The sequence below is a fragment of the Nuphar pumila genome, chromosome 2 (genome assembly GCF_984573655.1).
Source record: "Nuphar pumila chromosome 2, dmNupPumi1.hap1.1, whole genome shotgun sequence".
Classification (NCBI taxonomy): domain Eukaryota; kingdom Viridiplantae; phylum Streptophyta; class Magnoliopsida; order Nymphaeales; family Nymphaeaceae; genus Nuphar; species Nuphar pumila.
This window is the reverse complement of record NC_143250.1, coordinates 72,683,245-72,709,107: the sequence shown is the minus strand read 5'-3', so window position 1 is coordinate 72,709,107 and position 25,863 is coordinate 72,683,245. Positions and strand designations below refer to the sequence as shown.

General features: G+C 35.5%; 1 protein-coding gene across 4 annotated transcripts in view; it reads left to right on the top strand.

The window, feature by feature from the left end:
* Positions 1-2,183: 2,183 nt before the first annotated feature.
* The window catches only part of LOC149845749 (SWR1-complex protein 4-like), an 82,974-nt gene continuing 59,294 nt past the window's right edge, over positions 2,184-25,863 (top strand). For all 4 annotated transcript variants that reach the window (XM_089995971.1, XM_089995972.1, XM_089995969.1 and 1 more), the window contains exons 1-6: positions 2,184-2,434; positions 2,554-2,643; positions 19,494-19,559; positions 19,727-19,786; positions 19,919-19,975; positions 22,241-22,370. In XM_089995971.1, the coding sequence (XP_089852097.1) occupies positions 2,318-2,434; positions 2,554-2,643; positions 19,494-19,559; positions 19,727-19,786; positions 19,919-19,975; positions 22,241-22,370 (520 nt within the window). In that variant the 5' untranslated portion in view covers positions 2,184-2,317. The remainder of the gene's footprint in view (positions 2,435-2,553; positions 2,644-19,493; positions 19,560-19,726; positions 19,787-19,918; positions 19,976-22,240; positions 22,371-25,863) is intronic.

Genomic DNA, 25,863 nt, shown 5'->3' with positions numbered 1-25,863 from the left:
AAAGACATGTTTATGCTTGGTCATATGAGTTGACTTGTTGTTACACGCCAAGGGCGTGGTTGATGCACGCGAGGTGCTTGTGTGTGTAAGGCACACGAGAAGGGTCAAGATAAGACATGTTCCATTTTGATATATGAATTGCAAAGTTCTTAAATGTTCTGATAAACGATATGTGAATATGTATTTAAAATAATGCATGCCTTAGTCATAAGTTGGATATGAGCATATTTTCTCTCGAGTATAAAGAAAGTGAATAATAGTATTGCATGCTAGATTGCATTTTGGCTTCACTTTGGATTATGCTATAAATTATTGCTTTATTTATTTATGCAAATGATTATCATGTATATGAATGAATATGTAATTATGAATGCTATGAAACGAATGATGGTTTATGTGATTGAATATCATGTTCTTATTATGAGGTGCATTCCCTTGACTCTCATTTCTAAAATGATGAGAATTTTACTTGATTGCATCATTTCAGCTTGAATTGCATTCTTCAACTTTAGTTTTGGTTTCTTATGGAAATGTGGTTGATGTCCTACAATATTTACAGATAACCTCGTGGAGGTATGAAGCGAAGCGTGGGTTACTGCATGGCTGAAGGCTCCACTCTTACCTAGTACGATTCTAATAGAGATCAAGCAAAATTTTTGAGATTGTTAAAAACTTGTGTAAATTTTATTTTTGTTTGAATCCTTATATTTAAAGAAGTGTAATACATTGGAACGAGAACATTTTTAAATTTTGTCTTTTCATTCCTGTTATGTTCTTGCATATGGTTTAGAACTTTAAATTTTGATGTAACTTCTCAATTATCTTAAATTTTGATACATTTTCCCTTTCGTATTTCTCTTTTCATATGTGAAAAACCTTTAGAGTAATAGTCTCAATCAAGTTGTGTCTATGGATTTTCCATACTGGATCTGATATTGAGAGGCTAATATACACTCACGCTCAAGTAGGCTGTCTAGTATTTGAAACTGTTGAAATGCTACCATAAATGAATTTATTGACATATTACTTTTGGGAATCACGTGAATTGTTTATATAAATAAAAAGTTTTAAATTTTTCTCAAAAAATGGGGTTTGAAAAAGCTTTAAAAAAGTTAGATTTTTGGAGAACATTAGAGATTAGTTTGCAAAACTGTTAGAGCATTGAATATGATTTAAGATTGTTCGTACCGAATCTGATTTTGTTGCATAAGAAATCTGATTTGGGTTATATGTATATTCATGTGTTAATATGAATTTTGTGTGCTGATTTGGGTTATTCGTATTACATTTAGTTAAAATATATGCTGAAAGTTTGTTTCATTATTTGAAATAGGATATATATTGTCAGTAATTTTTTGTGTTGAATTTTTTTAGAAAAACTCTATCAAAAATCTGTTTTAGAAGTGTTCACCAAGTGTTTAGTGAAACGTCTCAGCAAGCGTGAATGTGTTAGATTAAATTGAAATTTTTGTTGAATGTTTGGAATAGTTTTTAAATATATTAGAACAAGTTTAGATTGTCATTTTTGAGTCCATTTGAGTGTTCCGATATACATTTTAGAATTCAGTTATATTCATTCATTTATTGTTGCTCAGGGTCTGTATTTTTTGTGCATGTATAGTGGCAGGTTTTTGAGCCCATCTACCTCACATGAAGTTGCTATCATCGAGGCAGTCGGCCCAATCTGCCTCTGAATCAATGTTCATTATCGGTATTGTTCCTGCATCGTTTGGCCAAGGATTCAGGTGAATTCACTGATATTAATTCTCAAGTGAAACATTTCGAATTGGCTAAAAAATAATAATAAAATATTTGGTGTCAATCAGAATGTGACATGTGTTAAAATCATTAAAATAGTATTAAAAAAATTAATTTTAAGCATTTTTTATGTCATATCCATTTTCTGCCTACTTATACCGGCCGATACTGACAACATTGATCTGAATAAACGGACAAACTATAAGAAGAAAGATTTGTCCATAACGAATCTGTACGGCTGATTATGGCCAAGCGCAAAGCTAATAGTCTTTATCCGCGAGAACGGGTTTGGGTACGAACTATTTGTCCGAGTACACCTAGGCCCGTCCCCAGCATAGAACTCGGATCGGTTCTGCTTGTATTGGACCTCAGACCCACCACAAGGCCTTTAAATAGGGCACAGTCCAACGGACGAACAAGTCCCCTGCCGATCGCGCCAATCACAGCCGGTGGGAAAGTTGAACGAGCGACGAGCCGATAACCGAAGGTAAAAGAGGAGGGAGTTGGTTTTCTCTCGAGTGCGGGAGGGAGGGGGAAAGGGGAGTTCCCTTTCCCGAAAATGGCGGACGCCAAGGACATCCTAGGCATCCCTCGGACGGGGTTCCCTGCGTCCCAGGAGAAGCGCCCCAGGCCTCCCAAGGATTCCCAGAGGAAGCCCGACGGCGTCTCCCGCGAGGTATCACTCTCATCTTCCACTCTTCTTCTTCTTCTATCCCTCTCTTTTTAAGGTTTGATTGTTCTTTATCGTCGTCGTCGTTTTCATCTTCGTTGATCTGTGTTTGTTTGGGGAATTAGGTTTACGCTCTCACGGGAGGGTTGCCGCCTTTGATACCGACGCTCGACGTTTCTCATCTCAAACGTCGAACTCCCTCGGATAACGAGAAGGTCAGTCTTTTGTTTGATTTTATTGTTTTATGGCTTTTAGCCTGCACTTTTTGCCTGAATTGATTCTTCGCTGGTGTCTGTTTGAAGAAATTTTGGGGGTTTGGTGGAATTGGCAATACGACTTTGTAGTTTCTCTTTCTTTCTTTCTGTTTTTTCTTCCACCTGTGGAATGCCTCTGAATTAGGGTTTTCGTGATCACGGAGTTGGGTGGATTTCAGAACTGGTGGAATTTCGGGAGTATGGCATTGGAAGGAGCGTGTGGGGATTTGGTGGTTTTTGTTATTTCTCTTTGAGTGTAGGAAATGGCCGGTGCGATGGCGGTCATTATTAAATTTTATGGACGTAATGTGATTCGTCGTTTGTCATGGTTTGTGATGCTGCTAGGAGAACCTATGCAGTTTAGTCTGTTACTGAACTGAATTCTATAAAAGAATTATGAAATACATTCATAGCTTGAGATGCTGCGAGTTGAACCTACTCGGTTTAATCTGTTAGAGAATGTCGCTGAAGCATTTTTTTTTCATGTGAAGTTTCAAAGTTACTGATGGAAAGAAGTGGGTATTAAGAACAAGCTGATTATCTGGTTCGAACTTGAGTTTTTCTTTTTGTCTGCGGATACAGAACTTGGATGTATGTTCCTCCTCCTACTTAAGGGTGGACATCGGTCCCAGCCGGCCTGATTAGGGCCCTATAAGGACTCAACAGGCCCAACCCATATTCAGGTCCGAACCCCAGCCGGACTAAATTATATTCGGGCTCGAGTCAGGTTTGGGCTCAGGTTGGGTGGGGCCCTTTAGGCCTGACCCAGTTGACGGCTGCCTGCGCCTGTCGGAGGGCCTGACCCAGTTGACGGGCTGGGCCTGTCTGGCCCTGTGCATTTTTGGCATGGGCTCAACCTGATTATCTAACCTGGTCGGGCCCGGCCTGACTTGATTCGGGCCTGGGCTGAAAAATACAGCCCAGGACTGACTCTATATGAGCCAGGTGCCCGACGGGGCACCCGGCCCGATGTCCACCCATACTCCTACTCATGCACAGGTTCCATTTTTGAAGTTGTCATTGCTGGTTGGAAATTGGAAATGAAGAACAGGAGTTTTATCCAACATTAAGGGTGTAGACTTTAGAATTGGCAAAATATGCATTTGGTTCAGAGTGAGTCTCGACAACTTTTCGGGACTGTACCCTAGAGCTTATTGGAGGGTAGGATGCATCTTTATGTGTAGAGACTGCATTAACACTATAGGGGTTCTGGAATGGTGGGTGTGTTCCGCATCCTACCAAAGCATGTTGCAATAGTCTCACCCAAGGGTGAGACCAAGGTTACCAGAAGCTTCATAGATAGGTGGGAAGCACACTTTCCAGAAACTCACTTCCCAAAAACTTGCATGGGAAGCGCGATAGTCCTCGCTTCTAACACTTGATGGGAATTTCGATTCTCTCACGCTTCTCCCATGTTTCTTACATGTTTCTTCCTTGCTTCCCTACTTGTTTCCTATGCTCTTCCCCCACACTTCTTTCATGTTTTATATGTGCTTCCTTTCACTCTTCTCAATCACTTTCCATGTACTTTCTCTAAATTGGTAACCATTATTTTCAGATTTTTGAAAAGAATTTAATTCTTATACTACAAAATCATGAAATTTAGAAATAGTCATTTTTATTTTAGTTTTTATCCTCTTCCTCTTTGATTAGTATTTTCTTCTCATTTAATCACTTCATTTTTTATTTTCATTTCGCTTTTAAATTGATTGCTCGTTTCCCGCTTCTTATGAATCTTAAAATACCTTGCTTCTCACTTCCGCTTCTCGTTTCATTTCCTGCTTCCGCTTCCTAATATTGGGTGAGACTCTGGTGTTCAGAATGCTGCCAACCAGGATGACAGCATCTGGCTGGCAGCATCTTTGCCATCAAACTCTGCCATAAGGTACTTCTTGCTTCTGTAGATAAGATCTGTTGTTTGAGATCGTAAGTCAATACTTCTGCTATACACACACGCACACACTCGTGGGGATATATTTGCTACAATTGTTTGTGGATACAATCTAGTTGAGATCTCATGCTGCAAGTTGTTTTTAGTCAATTTTGACATTGTGGACGTGTTCAATGTTAACATTAATGTATCCTTTTGTATATATATATACACGTATATACATACATATATATATATATTATTTATACATATACATACTTATGTATATAATATAGTATGTAGATATATGTTCACATGTATACATATATATATCTTTATATACATACTATATGTATATATTATAATATAAATAAATAAATAAATAAATATATATATATATATATATATATATATATATATATATATATATATATATATAAAGTCAAACAAGCTGACTTAGTCCCAATGGCTAGAAATTCTAGCCGTTGGCCGACATCTCTTTCCAATGAGAAAAAAAAATACGATTGATAGTGAATGAAATACAGTAAGCAAAAGACAATAAAATGCAGTCTGATGCTATTATCATAAGAAATCGTTTGCTAAAAGGTAATCAACAAGAGTTTAGATATGGCAGATGACCACGAAACAACAGAGAACAAAATAGAGGGTCGAAAATCAAAGACATCGGTTGGTTATGAAATTAGAAATCCGATGTGAATAAGAAACCAATGCGTCAATCAAGATCGACCGATGATCAAGGCTGAAACAGAATTTCGGAAGGTATAAAAAAAAAACATTACACGATCATTAAAGCAGAACAGAGCATTAGTTGAATCATAATGAAAACATCAAAACTCAGAAGAAAAACGAAAGAGAGAAGGAAAAGAAATAAAAAAAAATGTTGGAATCGATATATTCCTGTTGCTGTAGCGACATGTGGGTTGATCCTGTTATATGCAGGTCGATCCCACCATTTTGCCTTATGATAAAAGAATAAAAATGAAGAAGAATGGAAATTAAAACAGAGATGCTACGAAAGAAAAACAAAATTTCTACGAAGAATCAAAGAGAAAGGGGGCGATCACTTACCTGTAACTGCAGGGGGAAGATCGACCTCCTTTGGATCGCTTGAAGTTTCTGTAGAGTGGAGTTTCCTTTCAGGAAAAGTGAAGAAGAAGAAGGCTGAGAAGAAGGAGAGATCAATATGCACAGAAGGGGGAGGGGTGAAAAGCGGTCCAGAAGAACTGTCGAGGTGGAGGGGTGAAAAGCGGTGAAGGAGAAGAGGAGCCTTTGGCTCATTTTTATAATGGCAAGCCGTTATAGTTTTTACAATAGGGGTCCCCTACATTTTTCAGAAATTTCAAAAAAAGGTTTTCAGAAAAAGAGTTTTTTAAAAGGGGTTTTTGGTTAAGAAAAGGGAATAAGTTATTTTTTTCCGAATTTTTGAAAGAAAAACCCCGAAAGTGTAAGGGAAATATGAGGACTTTTAACAAGCAGGACCCAAATGAGGTTTTAAAAGGTTTTTGTAAAATTATTATTTTGAAATATTCAAGATTTTATAAAAATGAGGTTTTTGAGAAAAGTAGGGTTAATTTTGGAAATGGGTTTCAGAAATGGGTCTGGATCCAAGATTTTGAGAAAATATGGAGTTAGGATCTCAGATTGAGATTGAATCCAGATAAAACCTCTAAAGAATTGGATTTTTTTGATTTTTTGAAGAAATAAGAGATTCAGACTTAGACTCGGATTCGAATATCAGATCTGGGTCTGAGATTGGGTCAGAAATGGAAAATGAATCTGGATTCCAGTGAATCCGAGAAATGAATGCATTTTTGATCAGAAGTTGACCCGATTATTCAGAATATATGGGTTAGGGGCAAAAAGGGATTTTTTTAAAAAATTTGAGGTGTTCACAATGTGCTAATAGGTTGAGATAAAACCTTAATGACTAATGCTCTCAACTCAGGTGTATTACCACCATAAAAACTATAATAAGAAAATGCAAATAAAATAATAAAATAATTGAATTATTAAACTTTATTAAATAGATAGGAGAAACTCGTTTGACCCCTGCTGGTGTTGGGATCTTGAGATACTCTCACTCGTAATATTTTGGAATAAGCATGTGGGCTAGACTATGGAGAGGCACATTCATTCTATCCCATCTATTTGAGACAATCTTATGAATATTTTTATACAAATCTGGTTTTCCTTTTAGATTGTCTTTGATTTCCCCCAACATATTGGCCATGCCTTCATACACTTCACCAATTATAAGGTCTTCCTGATTACAAAATTTAATCACCTTGTAGATGGGTTTTATAATCAATAATGCTAAACGAACAAAATCCCAATATTCTTGATCAAGAACAATTGTTTCTGTTGTAACATTTCTTTTTTTCATAGTCTCATCAGTGCATGATTGCTTCCACTCGCTCCATCTATCTGAAATGACTGTGAGCCTCAAGCTCTCCCTCACATCAAGCAAGCGCTTCAAAGTAGTATAATGTGAAACAAACCTTATTTTTGCAATCTTTATTAGTTCTAATTTTTCATTGCTTCTAAAGATTGCTAGTGCTTTTGAATGATTTGTGATATACTTCACAATTTCTTTACTCTGCAAATATGTTTCTCCCAACCAATGAAACTCATGTGCCAAATCCTTGAAGATAAAATTAAGTGTGTGCACAACACAAGGTGACCAAAAAATATACTTATACGTTTGTTTTAATTCTTTACCTGCTAACTTGCAATTTGCTGCATTGTCTGTAATCACTTGACTATATTAGAAGGCCCCACAAGTTTAAATTGTTAGAAAGTGCGTTGGAATACATTGGGTTCAATAATGAACCCATACTTATGCACGTGAAGTGCAAATATACCCATTAAAGGGAAACAACACAAGCACATAATGTGCTAACCCATAAAACCCATAAAAAGGGAAAAATATGACATAAAGTCATAAGTTGCATATCATTGAAGAAATAATGGACAAGGGGTAAAAACCCCATTACAATAGAGCATAAGCTCCCTCAAGGATAAGAAAATACAAAGGGGGAGACCCCTATTTATAACACAAGAAAGGAGCCACTTAGGGGGCTCCCAAAGGAGTCGTTGGGAGCCCCCAACGGTCACATTTGTGACCGTTGGGGGCTCCCCAACGGTCACATTTGTGACCGTTGGGGGCTCCCCAACGACTCTTTGGGGAGCCACCCTAGGTTGTGCAAACCACGAAAAAGGAAAAAATAAAAAATAAAAAATAAAATAAAAGATAAAATTACAAACATATTCCAAATGGAATATGCGTAAAACTGGAAATGTCTAAACTACCCCTATGCCTATAAATAGAGAAATATATATTATATATATATAATTAGGATAATACATATGCATATATACCATATATGAATATGTATTATACTTTATATATATAAAATATATATAATATTACAAATGTTGAATGATACATTTTAACACCCCCCCCTCAAGCTTTGCGTGGGGGAACGAAAAGGTTGAAGACGGCAAGAAGAAGAATCTCAAAGCTTCAAGAGCCTTCAGAACGAATGCCATTGTAAATATCTTTCTCCAATGTCTTTATCGATGAGCACCTTCTATCCAAGGGACTTCCTTTTCTCTTATCTTCAAGATCGTGAGAAAAGAAACCAACAAAGAACAAGTAAAAAATACCTTTGCACTTTACTTAAAAAGGAACATTCCTAACAAGGTGCAAAATTTATGTATAATATGATAATTACTTTAGCATGAAACGAAAAATTTAGAAAACCAAAGTTTCTAAATCATACATTATGTTAAAACAAAAAAATGAGCGGAAGCACATTATGCAAAAATAAATTGCAAGAATGCATAATGCATAATGCATTCATAAGGTCCAACATTGGACAAATATAACCCCATAATGAGGAATAACAAAAAGATCCACGAAGGGATACCACAAGAAGCCTACGAAGAGGCATAAAATACATATGCTTTATTGAATGAGGGCCCAAAAAGGCCATAAAGAGCATATACTTATCATGAAATGAATTAATACTCAAAGAACTCATTAATGAACATGCTTCAAATATGTAATGAAGTGACAAGCAAGAGAAACAAAGTCTCCAAGCATACTTTAGGCAAAATAAACCCAAGAGTTCACAAGGTTTTAAAATCATTTATGAAAGACATACTTAATACACATTTTGCATATAAGGGTGAAAAAAACCATAAGCACTTAATATATAGATTAAATGCTAAGAAACCAACATGACATGCATATCAAAAATATGATTTGCTTGAAAAACACAAGTCATGAATGAAATTTTGCAAATTTCAACAATAGTTTATCCATTACAAACATCTTCCTCATTAGTCCTCCAAAACACATAAATCAAGTGTATAAGCTACTAGATCAAGAATATAAAGCCATTAAAGGCCAAAGACACACACAAAGGTGTGTAAAAGAACCTCTTGTCTACATATAATAATACTTGAAATAAGTGCATCTACGACAAGAACAAGAGAATACATGCCAACATGGACTAAAAAGTATCTCTTGTCTACGTAAAAAATACACTTAAAACCAAGTATGTTCAGCTACTAGAACAAGAGTAATAAGCCAACCATGGGCTTAACACATAATACATCTCTTGTCTACATATGATAGCACTTGAAATGAGTGAAATAAGCCAACCATGGGCATACATCTTAAGCGACTAGAACAAGGACACAAACGCCAACATAGGCTAAAAATCACACACCCATGGTGTGAATCAACGTGCCTTGTCTACATATAAAAACACTCAAGACAAGTGTGTTCAGCTACTAGACCAAGAGAGCAAAAGCCAACAAAGGGCTAAAAACACACGAAGGTGTAATAAAATTCTTGTCTACATATGATGACACTTAGATAATGGGCATAAAAGGAAAAGACTTTTGAGGCAATAAACTTGTAATGAAAATAATACCTCGAATAAAACAATACTCCTTTTAAAATGAATTCTCATAACAATAACATGCATGTAAAAAATATCTTCAACAAGATACTATAATCGATAAAATAAAATTCTTGAGAACAAATGTGTGAACATACACACACCAAGAACACTTAGAATACTTGTGCAAAATCACAAGAACACATGTGCACAACGAGCACCACATACAGAATCACAAATGTGCAAATGCACTCATAAGATTCATAAACAAATAAAAGGTTGGGCTATAATCCCAAAACATCTTGATTTTAAAAGTACCTTAAAACATTTAAGGTTTCAAATACCATATGTCCATCACATTTACTTAGACGCATCCATAATATCAATGGCACAAGAACAAACTAGTGACACACTCATGTATCAAATCATTCTAGAGTCCCAAGGTGCCCATAACTCACCTTAACCACCATCTATAATATGGTAAGTGGACAATCTAAAAAGACATAACAACGAGTGTCACACTCATAATTAGAGATCATATACCAAATCATTCTAGAGTCCCAAGGTGCCCATAACTCACCTCAACCACCATCTATAATATGACAATTTGGACAATCTAAAATGATATAACACGAGGTGCCCATAACTCACCTCAACAAACATCTCTAATAAAACAATAATAAGGCCAAAACAATGATGCATTAAATAACATGTGATGGACAAACATAAATGCCACAAAAAGGGCAATAAACACATAAGGAATCATTTTCCAAAAATAAAATTTTTTTTTACAAAGAGGACCGATTAACAAATTGAATCAAAGGTCCAATATAATCCATCAAAACAATTTTGCATAACCACAAATTATGCTTAATCTTCAAAAGAAGTATTGTACACCAAAAAGGCTTATTATGCAACAAACATAACATGAAATATTAAGCAACATCATGTGTACGAACCGATTTGGAACAAACAAGCCTTAACTATGAAAGATATAAGGTGCAATTAAGCGGTGAAGTTGGTGAAGTTCGAAAATAACAAACTTAGGCCAATATAGGCATTCATAAAGATGGTGAAGTTCAAAAAACTTATGAAATCTACTATTGCAACTTAAAAATGATACTCATAAACAATCATGAGATCTACATAAAAGAGTATATACTCACAAGAAGATTATAAGGACCGAAAGGCTCCTTAAGGAGAGCTTAAACACAAATAAAACTCCCAACGAAGGGGAAAACTCCATTAAAGTGGAAGAAATCCCAACAAAATAGATTCATTAACAAAACCTTATGATAAAATAAGATTGGACTATGGCATAAATAAAAATTAAACATTTATTGAGGGAAAAATTAAAAAACTCTTAGTTTTATCAAAAAACATGACTTAATAGATTCTTACCTACTCCTAATGAAATAAGTACGCAATAAACATTAGGGAAGACCATAACTTTTATAATGAAAATATGCCGAAAAGCAAGGAGTGCATTAAGCACTTACAACATTCACTAATGAACAAACAAAAGGGCAAACACCCAAACCCACAAGAGACAACACAACATAAAAATATAAATATCTCTTATTGAAAAGAGAGAGAGCTCTCTAAATGTTGAAAACATCCTTAAGAGTGTAAAGATGAAAAGAAAATCACCATATTCCATAAGACCATTTTAAAACTTAATTCAACCGGTATTATATATAAAAAAAACTTTCTTAATTAAATGTTGCTCATATAAAACAGACACATTGGGTAAGAGAACATAATATGGAATTTTTCATATATGACAAACAATTTTCAAAAAAGCTACATTTCACAAACATTTTAATCTTAACATACCTTTCTTTAAAGACTAAACATTCATATAAAGGTATTCTCATAAACAAGGTTAGGTTTAAAAAGTAGATTCAAAGTTCCAAAGGGCATAAATTTTTACCGACCGATTAAATCAAGTTTTGAGTAATCATATATCTAATTTTTCGCAAAACAAGTTATCATTTAAAAATTTTCAAAGAAAAACATACGAAAAAGATTCAATGGAGTAGCAAGTAACTCAAATTTTTATAAAAGGACTTAATGACAAAGAGCACACATAAAAAACAAAGAACATATTAAATTCTTCATACAATACTTCAAAGAAATAGAATGCATACCGAATAACTATAAGAAAAACAATAGAGAGAAATGAATACTTCACCATTTTTCTTTAAAATTCTTGAACACCACGCTTCCCGATGCACCAAAGAGCAACTCGATCTCAACCGGGCTCTGATACCATGTTAGAAAGTGAGTTGGAATACATTGGGTTCAATAATGAACCCATACTTATGCACGTGAAGTGCAAATATACCCATTAAAGGGAAATAACACAAGCACATAATGTGCTAACCCATAAAACCCATAAAAAGGAAAAAATATGACATAAAGTCATAAGTTACATATCATTGAAGAAATAATGGACAAGGGGTAAAAACCCCATTACAATGGAGCATAAGCTCCCTCAAGGATAAGAAAATACAAAGGGGGAGACCCCTATTTATAACACAAGAAAGGAGCCACTTAGGGGGCTCCCAAAGGAGTCGTTGGGAGCCCCCAACGGTCACATTTGTGACCGTTGGGGGCTCCCCAACGACTCTTTGGGGAGCCACCCTAGGTTGCGCAAACCACGAAAAAGGAAAAAATAAAAAATAAAATAAAATAAAAGATAAAATTACAAACATATTCCAAATGGAATATGCGTAAAACTGGAAATGTCTAAACTACCCCTATGCCTATAAATAGAGAAATATATATTTTATATATATAATTAGGATAATACATATGCATATATATCATATATGAATATGTATTATACTTTATATATATAAAATATATATAATATTACAAATGTTGAATGATACATTTTAACATAAATCCCGTCTTAAAAAACTCGACAATATTTGCAGCTGACTGTTTCACATTAGAGAAATCGCTTGCATATAAAAACATCGAGCCAAAACAATTTGATGCAAGTATATTTATCAAGTGTTTGTTTTTTATATTTGTCCAACCGTCTGAGACAATAGAAACTTCAGACTCCTCAAACTTTTCTCGAAATTCATTTAACTCCCTATAAACACACTCTTTCTCACTGTCAAGCAACGTTGTTAGCTTTTTCATATGATAGGGGTTTATATCCCGGCACTTTACTAACTGCAGATATCATCTCTTCTCAATACGATGATCGAAATACATTGAAAGGTATGCCATTTACATACAAAAATCTGATAATTTTATGATCTACATCATCTCTTTTTACCTTTTTAAAGGTATCACAAATATCAACTGTGTTTCAGCTTTCACTAGAAGATGTAGTCATACTAATAAGCTTCGGTTTATCAATTCTTGATCTCCTTAACTCAAATGCACTTGATAAAACCTTCACTCGTCGAACTTGCCTCTTAATTTTTCTTGCCAATTCTGTATTTTTTGCAACTACAAGACAAAAGGCAATCCCAACACTTTATCTCTTTGGAGCTCCCATGAGATGTGTAAAAACTCGAGTATATAACCCATGATAAATAATTTTTGTAGTGCCTGCATATAAAAACTTGAGTTTTACCTTACTTTCCTTGCCCACTTTTCTTTTGTTTCAATACATTGCGCCATAGTACTGTTGTTTTATCCATGCTAGGTGGTTCATCATCTTGGTCATCTTCAGAATAATAGTCATCCAAGTCATATTCTTCTTCATCTTCCTCATCAAAGCGATTTTCTTTTTTGTCCTCAAACTGATATGGGACAATTAGAAGACCCCTTGCCCTTTCTTGCATTGTCATTCCCAACACCACTAGATGATTCATGCTCCAAATTGCAAAAAGAATCGTCATTATTATCATAATTGTCATGATCGTAGTTTGTGATGGTCATTAACGAAGCAAAGAACGAACAAATATACCTACATCATAAAAGTATAGGAATCAATCTAAAACACTTTAAAAAATCTATTATTAACAACAAAGGATGGAGAGTGAAGAACACAAATCATTGCTCTCATAATTTACCAATTACTAAAACAAAAAACTAAACATCATTCAAGGAGGTAAAAGATCTATGATTCTATAATATAATGAAGCAGACAAAATAAAAAAAAGAAACAAAAGAAAAAAAAAAAAAGGAAGTTCTTTCAAAAGTTTGCATTTATGAAAAAATGTTAAAGAAAGACAACATAACAACGAAGAAAGACAACATAACAACGAAGAAAGACAAAATTCATATTGGCCGACTGTTTCTGCAATAATGATATTTATTTAAAATTTTCTGCTTCTGATAGAGTAAATGAGTCGAGCCTGGGTGTGCCCAGGTTTGGTATATCAAAGAATTCATGCTTAATAGGGATGATAAGCTCAATCATGCTCGGTATACATTTTGTATAATATGAAATTGAATTGGTGGAGACACAAAAGGGTTCTCCTGATGTTGTTTTGGCTTTCAAGGTCTCAACTTGAGCTGTTGCTTCTCTTTCATGGTGCTGTTTTTGGTGACATGGTAATGTCTCTTTTGGTTCCCTCAATGTGATGTTGTAGCTTTTGAGAAGTTGGTGTTTCGTAGCTTCCATATTTGATAGTTTCTTGCCAACAATTTACATGTAATCCATGTGGAAAGGGTATTCTTTCACCTTTTTTTTGTTGACATTTCTTTCCAATTGCCAATGTTATGTAGCATGTTGTTTATCAACTTGTCTTGGTTGTAGCACACTGAATGATCTCTCTCTCTCTCTCTCTCTCTCTCTCGCGCGCGCGCGCGCACGTGTGTGTGTGTGTTGGCCGCAGGTTTGTGCATGCCTGTGACATAGGTGTGATTATCAAATGGAACTACTACTCTATCTCGACTTGAATTTGCTAGAAACACTCATCTAAACTCTGTTTATAAGCCAAATTAGCTAACAATTTAAGCTCAGTCACTGATTTGAAGTTGATATGTAATAAAGTCAAACTCAAGCAACACTGAACTCGGTTGGTTCAACTCAAATGGATGTGTGTGTGTTGTGCGTGCATTTTAAAAATTCAAAAAACCTTAACTTAATATACTTGAAAGTTGAAACTTATCCGTTTTTTGTTCTTTATTAACTGATGGACAATGATAAGCTATTTAATGGAAGTCATGTCAGAATCTTGGAGACTTCTCCATTCTTTTTCATGAGATGAATCGTGACTTCATGCGCAAGATTCAAAAGAAAGAAATTGCAGAGGCTTTGAAGAAAATGAAATCAAGAAGGGCAGTTGGCCCAGATGGTATACCTATCGAGGCTTGAAAATGCTTGGGTGAGAAAGGTTTAGAATGGTTGACAAATCTTTTTAACAAGATTTGGTAGACAAATAAGATGCCTAATGAGTGAGGGAAGAGTACTTTGGTGCCTCTATATAAGAATAAGGGTGCTATACAAGATTACACAAACTATCGTGGTATAAAACTCATAAGTCATACTATGAAACTTTGGGAGAGGGTGATTGAGTATAGGTTGAGAAAGATTGTCATGATATCGGAGAATCAATTTGGTTTTATGTCTGGAAGATCAACTATGGAAGCTATACATCTTCTTAGACAACTTATTGAGAGATATAGAGAGAGGAACAAAGATTTGCATATGGTTTTTATTGATTTGGAGAAGGCATACGATAGAGTACCTAGGGATGTTCTCTGGTGGACAATGATAAAGAAAAGTGTTTCTCTCAAGTACATTAGTATAATTAAAGATATGTACGAAGGAGTAGTAACCAATGTTCGCACTTGTGGAGGGGTGACAACCAATTTTCCTATAACGGTTGGGTTACATCAAGGATCTGCATTAAGCCATTTCCTATTTACTATAGTGATGGATGAGCTTTTGAGATCAATTCAAGAAAATGTGCCGTGGTGTATGTTGTTTGCTGATGATATTGTTTTGATTGATGAGTCTAGAGCTGAGGTTAATGCTAAGTTAGAATTATGGAGGCACACATTGGAAGCAAGAGGTTTTAAGTTGAGTAAGAGTAAGACAGAATACATGGAATGTCGATTTAGTAAGCAACGAAGTAGTGATGGGAGTGTAGTGAAGCTTGGTGAGCAAGAAATACTGGTGGATGATTCTTTCAAATATTTGGGATCTATCATTCAAAAGTACAGAGAAATTGATGGAGATGTAAATCATAGGATAAAGGTTGGGTGGATGAAATGGAAGAGTTCAACTGGAGTGTTGTGCGATCGTAGAATGCCATTGCGGTTGAAGGAAAAGTTTTATAGGACGACAATTAGGCCCGCTTTACTATATGGTACAAAATGTTGGGCTGCCAAGAGACATCATATTCAAAAAATGAGTGTAGCTGAGATGCGTATGCTTAGATGGATGTGTGGAAATACAATAAAAGATAAGATTCGAAACGAGGAGATACGTAAGAAGGTAGGCGTTGCATCCATTGAAAATAAGATGAGAGAAAATTGTTTACGGTGGTTTGGACATATTCAGTGAAGGCCTAATGATGCTCCAGTTAGAAGGATGGAGAAATGGGAAACTATATTAGTTAAAAGAGGTCGGGGTAGGCCTAAGAAGACTTGAATGTAGATGATAGGAAAGGATATGAATGCTTTGAACCTCACCGAGGATATGACATTGGATAGAAATGATTGGAGAAGGATTCATGTGGAAGACCCCGAATGATTTTCTTTTTTGGTTCATATCGCCGACCTCAATTGTTTTGGGATGAAGGCGTAGTTGTTGTTGTTGTTGTTATTAACTGATGGACAAGTTGGGGCCAACTCTTGCTGAGATTCAAGAACAGGGCCCCCTTGGATTTTTTTTTTGAATGGAACTAGGACCCGCTGGTTAAGGTATTCAACTTAACATGCAGTTTCTTTTGCCATAAATACACGTAGACGTCTATACTGATATAAGCAAGTCGAGCCGAGGGAATCTTTAGATTGCTCATAATGGGCCTGCTAGTGAATACCAATATCAAGCTGGTGCTTCTGCCTAGTTTAAGCTAGCAAGCTTTTAGCTTGCAAACAACAGTATGCATAACAAGACATTGGGTTTTTCTTTTGTTTTAGCACTTAATATAATGAATGCCAACACTAGGTATACATCCCCATGGCATTCAACCCTATAAGCAACAACTGTAGGGGAATCACCTGCAATGCCGACATCAACGGCCAGTGTCCCAACGAGTTGCGCATGCCCAACGGGTGCAATGACATCTGCACTACCCAACTACTCCCAGTTTATTAAGGATAGGTTCCAAAAATCATCGTCGAAAGTCAGTGGCCGTGCGAGAGCGTGAGAGAAGAGATGGAGAGAATCAGCATACCTGAACAAATTCATCGCCGAACATTGGTGGAGAGGAGGTCGTCGAAAGTCGGTGACCGAAAACTTGAGAAAGAGAGAGGGAGAGAGAGAGAGAGGAGTCAAATGATAGGTGAAAAACAAAACCCTAAGCCCCTTTCGGTTTTGCGTTTTTCATGGGTTTTGGATAAAGTCCATTTTGCCCCTTTATTAAGAAAATGTTTACTTTACTTTTTTTTGTTTTTCACATGTTTTTTTTAAATAAAGGGAAAACTCATCATGTTTTATGCATCCCCCTTTAAAGGGGTATGCGTCCCCCTTTAAAGGGGGACATGTTTCCCTTTAAAAGGAAACACGTATCCCCTTAAAGGGGGACATGCTTCCCTTTGAAAGGAAACACGTCCCCCTTTAAAGGGAAGCACATATCCCTTTAAAGGGGGACACACTTCCTAAATTGGACATGCGCTTCCCCACGCATTTCAGAAGCGCCACGTTTCGCACTTCCGAAATGCGTCTCGGGGAAGCACGCTTCCTAAATTATGGAATTTGGCACATTGTGGGCAGTTGATTTTTGGACCCCTTTCAAAACCTAATTACTTGTCATAATCACATGATTCAAAACAAGTTTCCTACTAAACAATCCATGTAGATCACATCCGTAACATTTGATCTACAAAAATTGGAATGTTTTGAAGAAAAAAAGTTATTTCTATTTTAAATGCTTGGGTGAGAAAGGTTTAGAATGGTTGACAAATCTTTTTAGCAAGATTTGACAGACAAATAAGATGCCTAATGAGTGGGGGAAGAGTACTTTGGTGCCTCTATATAAGAATAAGGGTGATATACAAGATTGCACAAACTATCATGGTATAAAACTCATGAGTCATACTATGAAACTTTGGGAGAGGGTGATTGAGTATAGGTTGAGAAAGGTTGTCATGATATCGGAGAATCAATTTGGTTTTATGCCTGGAAGATCAACTATGGAAGCTATACATCTTCTTAGACAACTTATTGAGAGATATAAAGAGAGGAACAAAGATTTGCATATGGTTTTTATTGATTTGGAGAAGGCATACGATAGAGTACCTAGGGATGTTCTCTGGTGGACAATGATAAAGAAAAGTGTTTCTCTCAAGTACATTAGTATAATTAAAGATATGTACGAAGGAGTAGTAACCAATGTCCGCACTTGTGGAGGGGTGACAACCAATTTTCCTTTAACGGTTGGGTTACATCAAGGATCTGCATTAAGCCATTTCCTATTTGCTATAGTGATGGATGAGCTTTTGAGATCAATTGAAGAAAATGTGCCGTGGTGTATGTTGTTTGCTGATGATATTGTTTTGATTGATGAGTATAGAGCTGAGGTTAATGCTAAGTTAAAATTATGGAGACAAACATTGGAAGCAAGAGGTTTTAAGTTGAGTAAGAGTAAGACAAAATATATGGAATGTCGGTTTAGTAAGCAACGAAGTAGTGATGGGAGTGTAGTGAAGCTTGGTGAACAAGAAATACCGGTGGATGACTGTTTCAAATATTTGGAATCTATCATTCAAAAGTATGGAGAAATTGATGGAGATGTAAATCATAGGATAAAGGTTGGGTGGATGAAATGGAAAAGTGCAACTGGAGTGTTGTGCGACCGTAGAATGTCATTGCGGTTGAAGGAAAAGTTTTATAGGACGACAATTAGTCCCGCTTTACTATATGGTACGGAATGTTGGGCTGCCAAGCGACATCGTATTCAAAAAATGAGTGTAGCTGAGATGCGTATGCTTAGATGGATGTGTGGAAATACAATAAAAGATAAGATTCAAAACGAGGAGATACGTAAGAAGGTAGGCGTTGCATCCATTGAAAATAAGATGAGAGAGAATCGTTTACAGTGATATGGACATATTCGGCGAAGGCCTAATGATGCTCCAGTTAGAAGGATGGAGAAATGGGAAAATATATTAGTTAAAAGAGGTCGGGGTAGGCCTAAGAAGACTTGGATGAAGATGATAGGAAAGGATATGAATGCTTTGAACCTCACCGAGGACATGGCATTGGATAAAAATGATTGGAGGAGAAGGATTCATGTGGAAGACCCAGAATGATTTTCTTTTTTGGTTCATATCGCCGACCCCAATTGTTTTGGGATGAAGGCGTAGTTGTTGTTGTTGTAGTTCCTTACCTTCATTAGTAGCCAATATTTACCCTATGTATATGCATATTTGAAAATGTAGAGTTATAGTTTTAAAAACTGAAATAATGATGTAAGTGGGTCATTGACATGAAGAGTCAATTAATGTTAATCATATTAACACTGCTGGTCACAGATATATCATATATTTCATAATCATTGTTTCAATTTGATTTCTGAATTCCAATGTCCTGGAAGTTTGCATGCTTTGTGAGCTAGGCATTTCGGGCCGGTTGGTTTTATGGTCAATTTGCTGGTGCATTAATTATTATTTTTTATGGATTTTTGAATGCCAATTACCTGTTATGTGATATATCGTAGTGTAAAGCTGCAAGTTGCAATTCCTGTGTTGTGGTCATTAGTGGCAGAAAATATAGTCTTTTTGGTGCAATTAATGTTTTCTTTTTTTCCTGCTGATTTACACTTTTATTTTCCTTGGTCTGTTGAACAAAAAATAATCATGAAACACTGAGAATTGTGGTCATTTCTTAATTTCACAAGTTTTTTGTACCTTACTTTCTTGGGCAGATATCCTGGCAGTGGCTTCCATTTACTTCTTCCGCAAGGAAAGACAACTTGCAACTTTTCCATTGGGTAATTTTAACTAACTACGATGCATTCAAGATCTTGATATTTTGTTAGCTGTGCTGAAGTTGGTAATTGGCAGTTGACAGTTTCTTCATAATCATTGCACTCTCTTTTAATATAACTATGATTTTCCAGCAAATGAGTTCTGACAGATGTTCTAAGCTTCTTTTCAGGTCAAAGTTGTAAATGGTGTTCCTCCAACTGGTGACTATGCTTTTGCTAAGTACAATAAGGTATATCCAAGATTTATCTCTATGTTTTTTTTTTCCGTTAAAGATGGTGACATATATTGTGGCCTATTGTAGTTACTGTAGAGTCCCATTTTCGTTCTGTTTCTTAAGATTGTCTACTTGTGTAAATTGCAGCATGTTGACATTATCAGATACACGGATGAGGAGTACGAGAAGTATTTGACTGACCCTGTAGGTACAAATTGGAATGTTTAGTGTGTCTGTATCATTGGTTTACTGAAAATCTACATCTAATGAAGTCATCTTGCATATCTGTTTGTTTCTTCATAAAAAAACCCTGCTTGTTTATTGTTTCTGAAGTTTTTAATTTGTAATCCGTTTCAGTTGTCTCATTGGTGCTCTTCTTAACGAAATTGTTAATTTCGTTTAATGTAACACAATCAATCAGCTTACATGTGCATGTAAGCATGAGAACCATTAGAGAAGGATACAACCATCTAACTCATTACTTCTTGCATTCTTATTTGCTTTTTCACTTGATTATGGTACAACGATTAGGTTTGCTATTTACTGTGAATGAAACGGCAAATGTGGCAGAGGTAAGTGAGGGCTGGAGCTTATCTATTTAACCTTGGTGTTGTTCTCCTGACATATATATACAATAGGATTGCAAGGTGGAGTTATCCAATTTGATTGTTCACTTTGTTCGCTCACCTCATGTCCCTATTGTGGTTTTCAATTATCTACCATGCTGAACATGTGTTCTTAACCTACATCCCATTGCAACAGCTTTTCTTAGTTTAATGATGGTGCTTCAAAGTGCTTGGTGTGCCTGTGTTGATGTTGGTGCTACAGGTTGCTGATGCTGCCAACTATGCATACATTATACTTCGTGTTTACATATTTTGTGTTGTGTGCGGGGGCATGTGTGTGTGTGTGTGGGGGGGGGGGGGGAAGGGGGTTACGTGCAAGTTTTTTGAAGTTGTAAGGTGCGACGAGGCATTTTTTCAAAATCTTCGAGATATAAAGTTAAAATGATTTATTGGAAAACATATTGTAATTATAAAATATACATAAATAATAATGGTTGCAAATTAAGAGCATCATACAATGCAAATACTAAAGCAGATTATTCTTTGTTCAGTAATTTTTTTTGAGAGAGTTGTTCAGTAGAATGTTGATTTGAATTAAAAATCTTTGAAAAGGGTTAGCCTTTGTAATAATATCAGTCTTGGGTAAATAGAAAAAGTAAAGGAGAGCAAAATATACTTGTATTATTCTACAAAGCTTCTAGTTGTGGATTTGTGATTAAGAATTCAAGAAAAACTTAAATTAAAAAGAAATGTTAAATTAAAATCACCTTTAATTAAAATGAAAAAGTTTGACTAAATTATATTCCAAAAAAAATAAATTATGTAAAGGAACCGTAATTACCTTCATTAATTTTTTAATGGTCTTCCTTTTTTTTTCATAGGAACTATGCTTTGATTTTCTTCCTTTAAATATCTTTTACCTTTATTATTTCTATTATTTATTATTTTACACTGTAAATAAATGATAAGTTTTTTGCTTTTTATAATTAAATACCTATAAAAAGACGGACTAAAAAGTGTTTCTACAATAAGCTGACTGCGTGGAAGCCCACCCCTCCCATATGAAGCTTAAGCCTCTTATAGAGGCTTAGGCCTCTTTGGGGAAGAGGTGTGGGCCTCACTTTCCCTTTAAGAGGCCTAAACTTTGCGGCTTATTGAGGCAAGAAGCTTTAAAGGCATACACCTTTAATGCCTCATAAAATGCCCATTAAAACAATGGTTACATCTGTGATATAATAAAATATAATATAATATAAAACGAGTTATTAACCTGTGTCATTATTCATGGACATTAAAAGGCCCAGTACAAATTTATAGCCCTAAAAATTTGTAAAATAACATTGTTGTTTTGATGCATTAGTTGTCACTATTGGAGCCATTATGCATTTCTAGAGTGCAACTAAAAATATGTCATTTACTCTATAAATCATCCCAGTACCCTTGATGACATTTAATGCTTCAAAATCATCAGATGATTCTAAATCTGTTTAGGGTATAAAATTTGTAGTGAAACTTATTGTCTAGAAAAGGTCATAAAAAAATAATATCATCTCTGATGTTCATACACACACAGATGTGTGTGTGTGTCGGGGGGTGGGGGTGGGCGGCTGGCTGGCTGGCTGGCATGATTTTGGTGCTGCTGTGGAGCTTCCATATTCTCTTTGTTTTAATAATTTTGGTTCCTTTTAAAAGAGTTACTTTTGGATATGTCTATTTCATAGAATTGCTAATATGCACCTCAAGGTCCATTTTGGATGATGGGAGATGCCAGAGCTTTTATTCCTTCACCTGGATAAAGTGCAATTTGCCATGATATAACAATGAAATTTGGTCCTTTTATGTGTGCAAGCTGTTTAAGTAGGAATCACATTATTTATTTTTGTTACTCTATCTTTTTTTCTAGAGTTGGACCAAGGAAGAGACGAACCAGTTATTTGACTTATGTGAACAGTTTGACCTCCGGTTCATAGTTATAGCTGATAGATTTCCAACATCGCGAAGTGTGGAGGAATTGAAGAGTCGTTATTATGCTGGTATGATGCCCAGTTATTTAATTCATCTCAAAACAGTGCACCCTGTTCTGTTAGAATTCTCATGTTTTTGGGTTTGGTTCATTTGACTTCTTGGTAATGCTTTGATAATGTTCGGTCTCTTTTATGTTTGTTTAGTTATTGTAGGCAACATATGAACTTTGAGCACATTTTTTATTCTTATATTGTAGTTTTTCATTGTCTTGTTACAAGAACATGAAAATCAAGCCTGTTTTGATAAATTTTATATGGATCACATCTTGGCCAGAGATAAACACAAATGTGGATCTCTTTCCTTTGTTTATTTTTTTTGGTGCGTTTTGTGAATAAGGCTGGGAACCTCCACTTATTTGGGATTTGAAGAACACTCAATTAACCGATGGAAAAAAGATTGATATTCATATTTTATGAAGTCGTGTTCTTTAAGAATAGCTAGCTAGTTTATCTGGTTTTGTTGTTCAATCCAAGGTTACCAGACTAGAAAGAGGAAGTGGAAAAGGATACGGGAAGCTGAAGCGAGAAGCAAGGCATTTTAAAATTTATAGGAAGCTAGAAGCAAAGTATCAATTTCAAAGCGAAACAAGAATAAAAAAGGAAGCAATATGAGAACTAAATAGGAATCAAACAATAAGAAAATAAAAATTAAAATAAAATTGATTATTCTTATATTTCACAAATTTTCAGTAAAAGAATTAAATTTTTGTTAAAATCTAACAATGGTTGCCAATTTAGGGAAAGCACATGGGAAGTGAGTGGAAGCATGAGAGGAAGCACATGCAAAACATGAGGAAAACATATAGGAAGCATGGACAATGCGTGTGAGAAATATAGAAGAAGCATGGGAGAATCGAGATTCCCATGAAGTTTCGGAAGCGAGGAGTATCGTGCTTGCAAAGCGAGTTTATAGGAAGCACGCTTCCTACCTACCTAAGAAGCTTCCGCTAACTCTGGTTCAATAGTGCATTTTTGTATAACTTGCCCTATTGTTAGATATGAAATAGAATTGATCAACTTTATCATGGAAAATGAAAAGTGTAATGTTATGTATCTCGGTCTTGGGTACCACCTATTCTTGTATTATTATGTATGTTTGAGGGCACTTATGTAAAATAGCATTAAATGTATGGTAGTCCATGTAAGAGGACCAATTTGCTCATAAATAGTCAAAATAGTGTTGTAAAGTGGTCGACCCCTGTATGTTGTAACTCTTCTCTTCTTTTCATTCTAATGAAACTCTAGTTCTTCGTTTCTTGCTTCTTCATTCATGGTTGTGCTTCAATCTCTTAGAGCCAAATAAAAAAGGTAGAGAATTCCACACCATGTTTATTTTTCTAAAGGTTTAAACCAAAACTATGTACTGTGGTTTGTGTGATATCAGTTCTTCAAAAATATGGGTACAAGGATGCAACCTAGCATATTCATTGTAAAGTTCACACATGGAATAACCAACACCTACAAAACTTGTTTTTACCAAGGTTTTAAAACTCGCCGAGTCAACTCGGTGACTCGGCTCTGCTCGGACCTCCAGCAAGTCAACCCGGCAGGGTAAACTCGGCTTGCCTTGACTCGGCCTTGACTCGGCCTGACTCGTCCGAGTTCTGGGATATTTGAAATTTGATTTTTTGGGTATTTTAAAATAACAGTTTAATAATAAATAATAAATTACAAGACAAACCAGTTCAAAGATACTATAATCTATCAATCTTTATGTGTTGATTAAACATATTGGCAAAAAAAAAATGATTCAAAGCATACACATATCGGTGCTTGTACTTCATGTTCTGGTGTTGGGTGCCTTTGAGTGTTGTTTTATGAACACATATCATATCCTTCATTGTATATAAAAATACATTTTTGTACAAAGTCTGTATTTGCTTATCTTCATATTCTTGTGAATCTCTATTTGCAATCTTAAATACACCTCTCACTTTATGCACTCATATCATATCCTTCATTGTATATACAAATATATTCTTGTACAAAGTTTGAAATTTTGTATCTTTATATTCTTGTGAATTTCTTTTTTTGCAATCTTAAATATACCTGCACCCACACCTGTGCATAACAATCTGTACCCTGGCATACTTATTTTTTGACAGAAACACCCATATCATACCAGTTGTGCTGATCTTGTACAGTATGCTTGTACATGTATCCATGTGACAGCACTTCCCTTGGTCATAATTGGAATTTCTTCTGGTGATTCATTCTCTTATTGTTGTTTTACCTTGTTGCAACTAATTCAATCTGGCTTTTTATGCAAGATGATGTGTTGCTGTTCTCATTGAGGTGAGATCACTAGAAAGGAAAGCTAACAAAAGCTAGGGTGTCTTTTGGAGAAGTTTAGCTGAAATTCCTAAACCATTCTATTTAGAAACTTGAGTTTAAGTATGTTTCTAGACTCAGTTACATGGGACCTTCATTGAATACCAAAGACATGCAAATGAAAATTGCTCAATCCCTCCTTTGTCCTGCCTCTTCTAACCATTTCTTCCAACCTAGAGGTTCTAGCTGGGGACAATCAATATTCATCTAGCTAAACCTGAGTCAAATATGAGCAGCATGCTCTGGCTCAATAAGCTAATCACCTTTGAATTTAAGGTATTCATTAATGTCCTTTTTATTTCTATTTATCTTTTTCTGTAGTTGTATTATGGTTCATCAGCTTTTTCATGTAACTTGATCTTTCCATGTGACCTTGTTATGAAGAAGTTTGTACTTTTTCTACTCTCTGAACTTGCAATTTTTTATTCTGTCAACTCTTTAGACTATATGTTAAATGAAAAACATGGTTTGAGACAAATTATATATTTTTTTTCTTTTAAAATCAAAAGTTAACAAAACCCCGTCCGAGTCACCGAGTTGACCCGCCGAGTCACGAGTCAATAAAGAACGAGTCGAGTCCCGAGTCACGGGTTTTAAAACCTTGGTTTTTACATTTATTAAACCTAGTTTGGTGTAATAACATAATTTTCAATAGCTGAAAAAGCAATGGTTAATATTGAATTAACCCTATATGTCCATGCTTATTTCTATGTAAACTATGTAAACTATAGGAAAGCTTATTAGCAAGTGCAGTCTAATTGTCTTATGTTGTTTCCAACAAATTCATGCATGATCATGGTAGGAAAGATGGAGGATCCACTTGATGTGAGCTCGTAATTGGCATAAATGAATGCTAAGAAAAAGAATCCTTAGGGAAGTGCTATGTGATTTGCTAGTAAATTTCCAATGGCTGATCTCTTAAAGGATTAATGGGTAAAATCTTTTTCTTCCTTTCTTCTAAAAAGGATTGAGAAGAATAACCGGAGAAGAACAATCCTACTCATAAATCATCTTAAAGTTGAAGGAGGGCAAGTTCCTTTATTTTTTGATGTTTTTAGATGTTATTTTACTTTTAGTTTTTTTACTCTTAATCCCATTTTTTGTGCCCTTAGAACCAGAGTTGCCAGTCGAGGAAGCGGGAGCGGGAAGCGATGCGGGAAGCGGAAGCGGG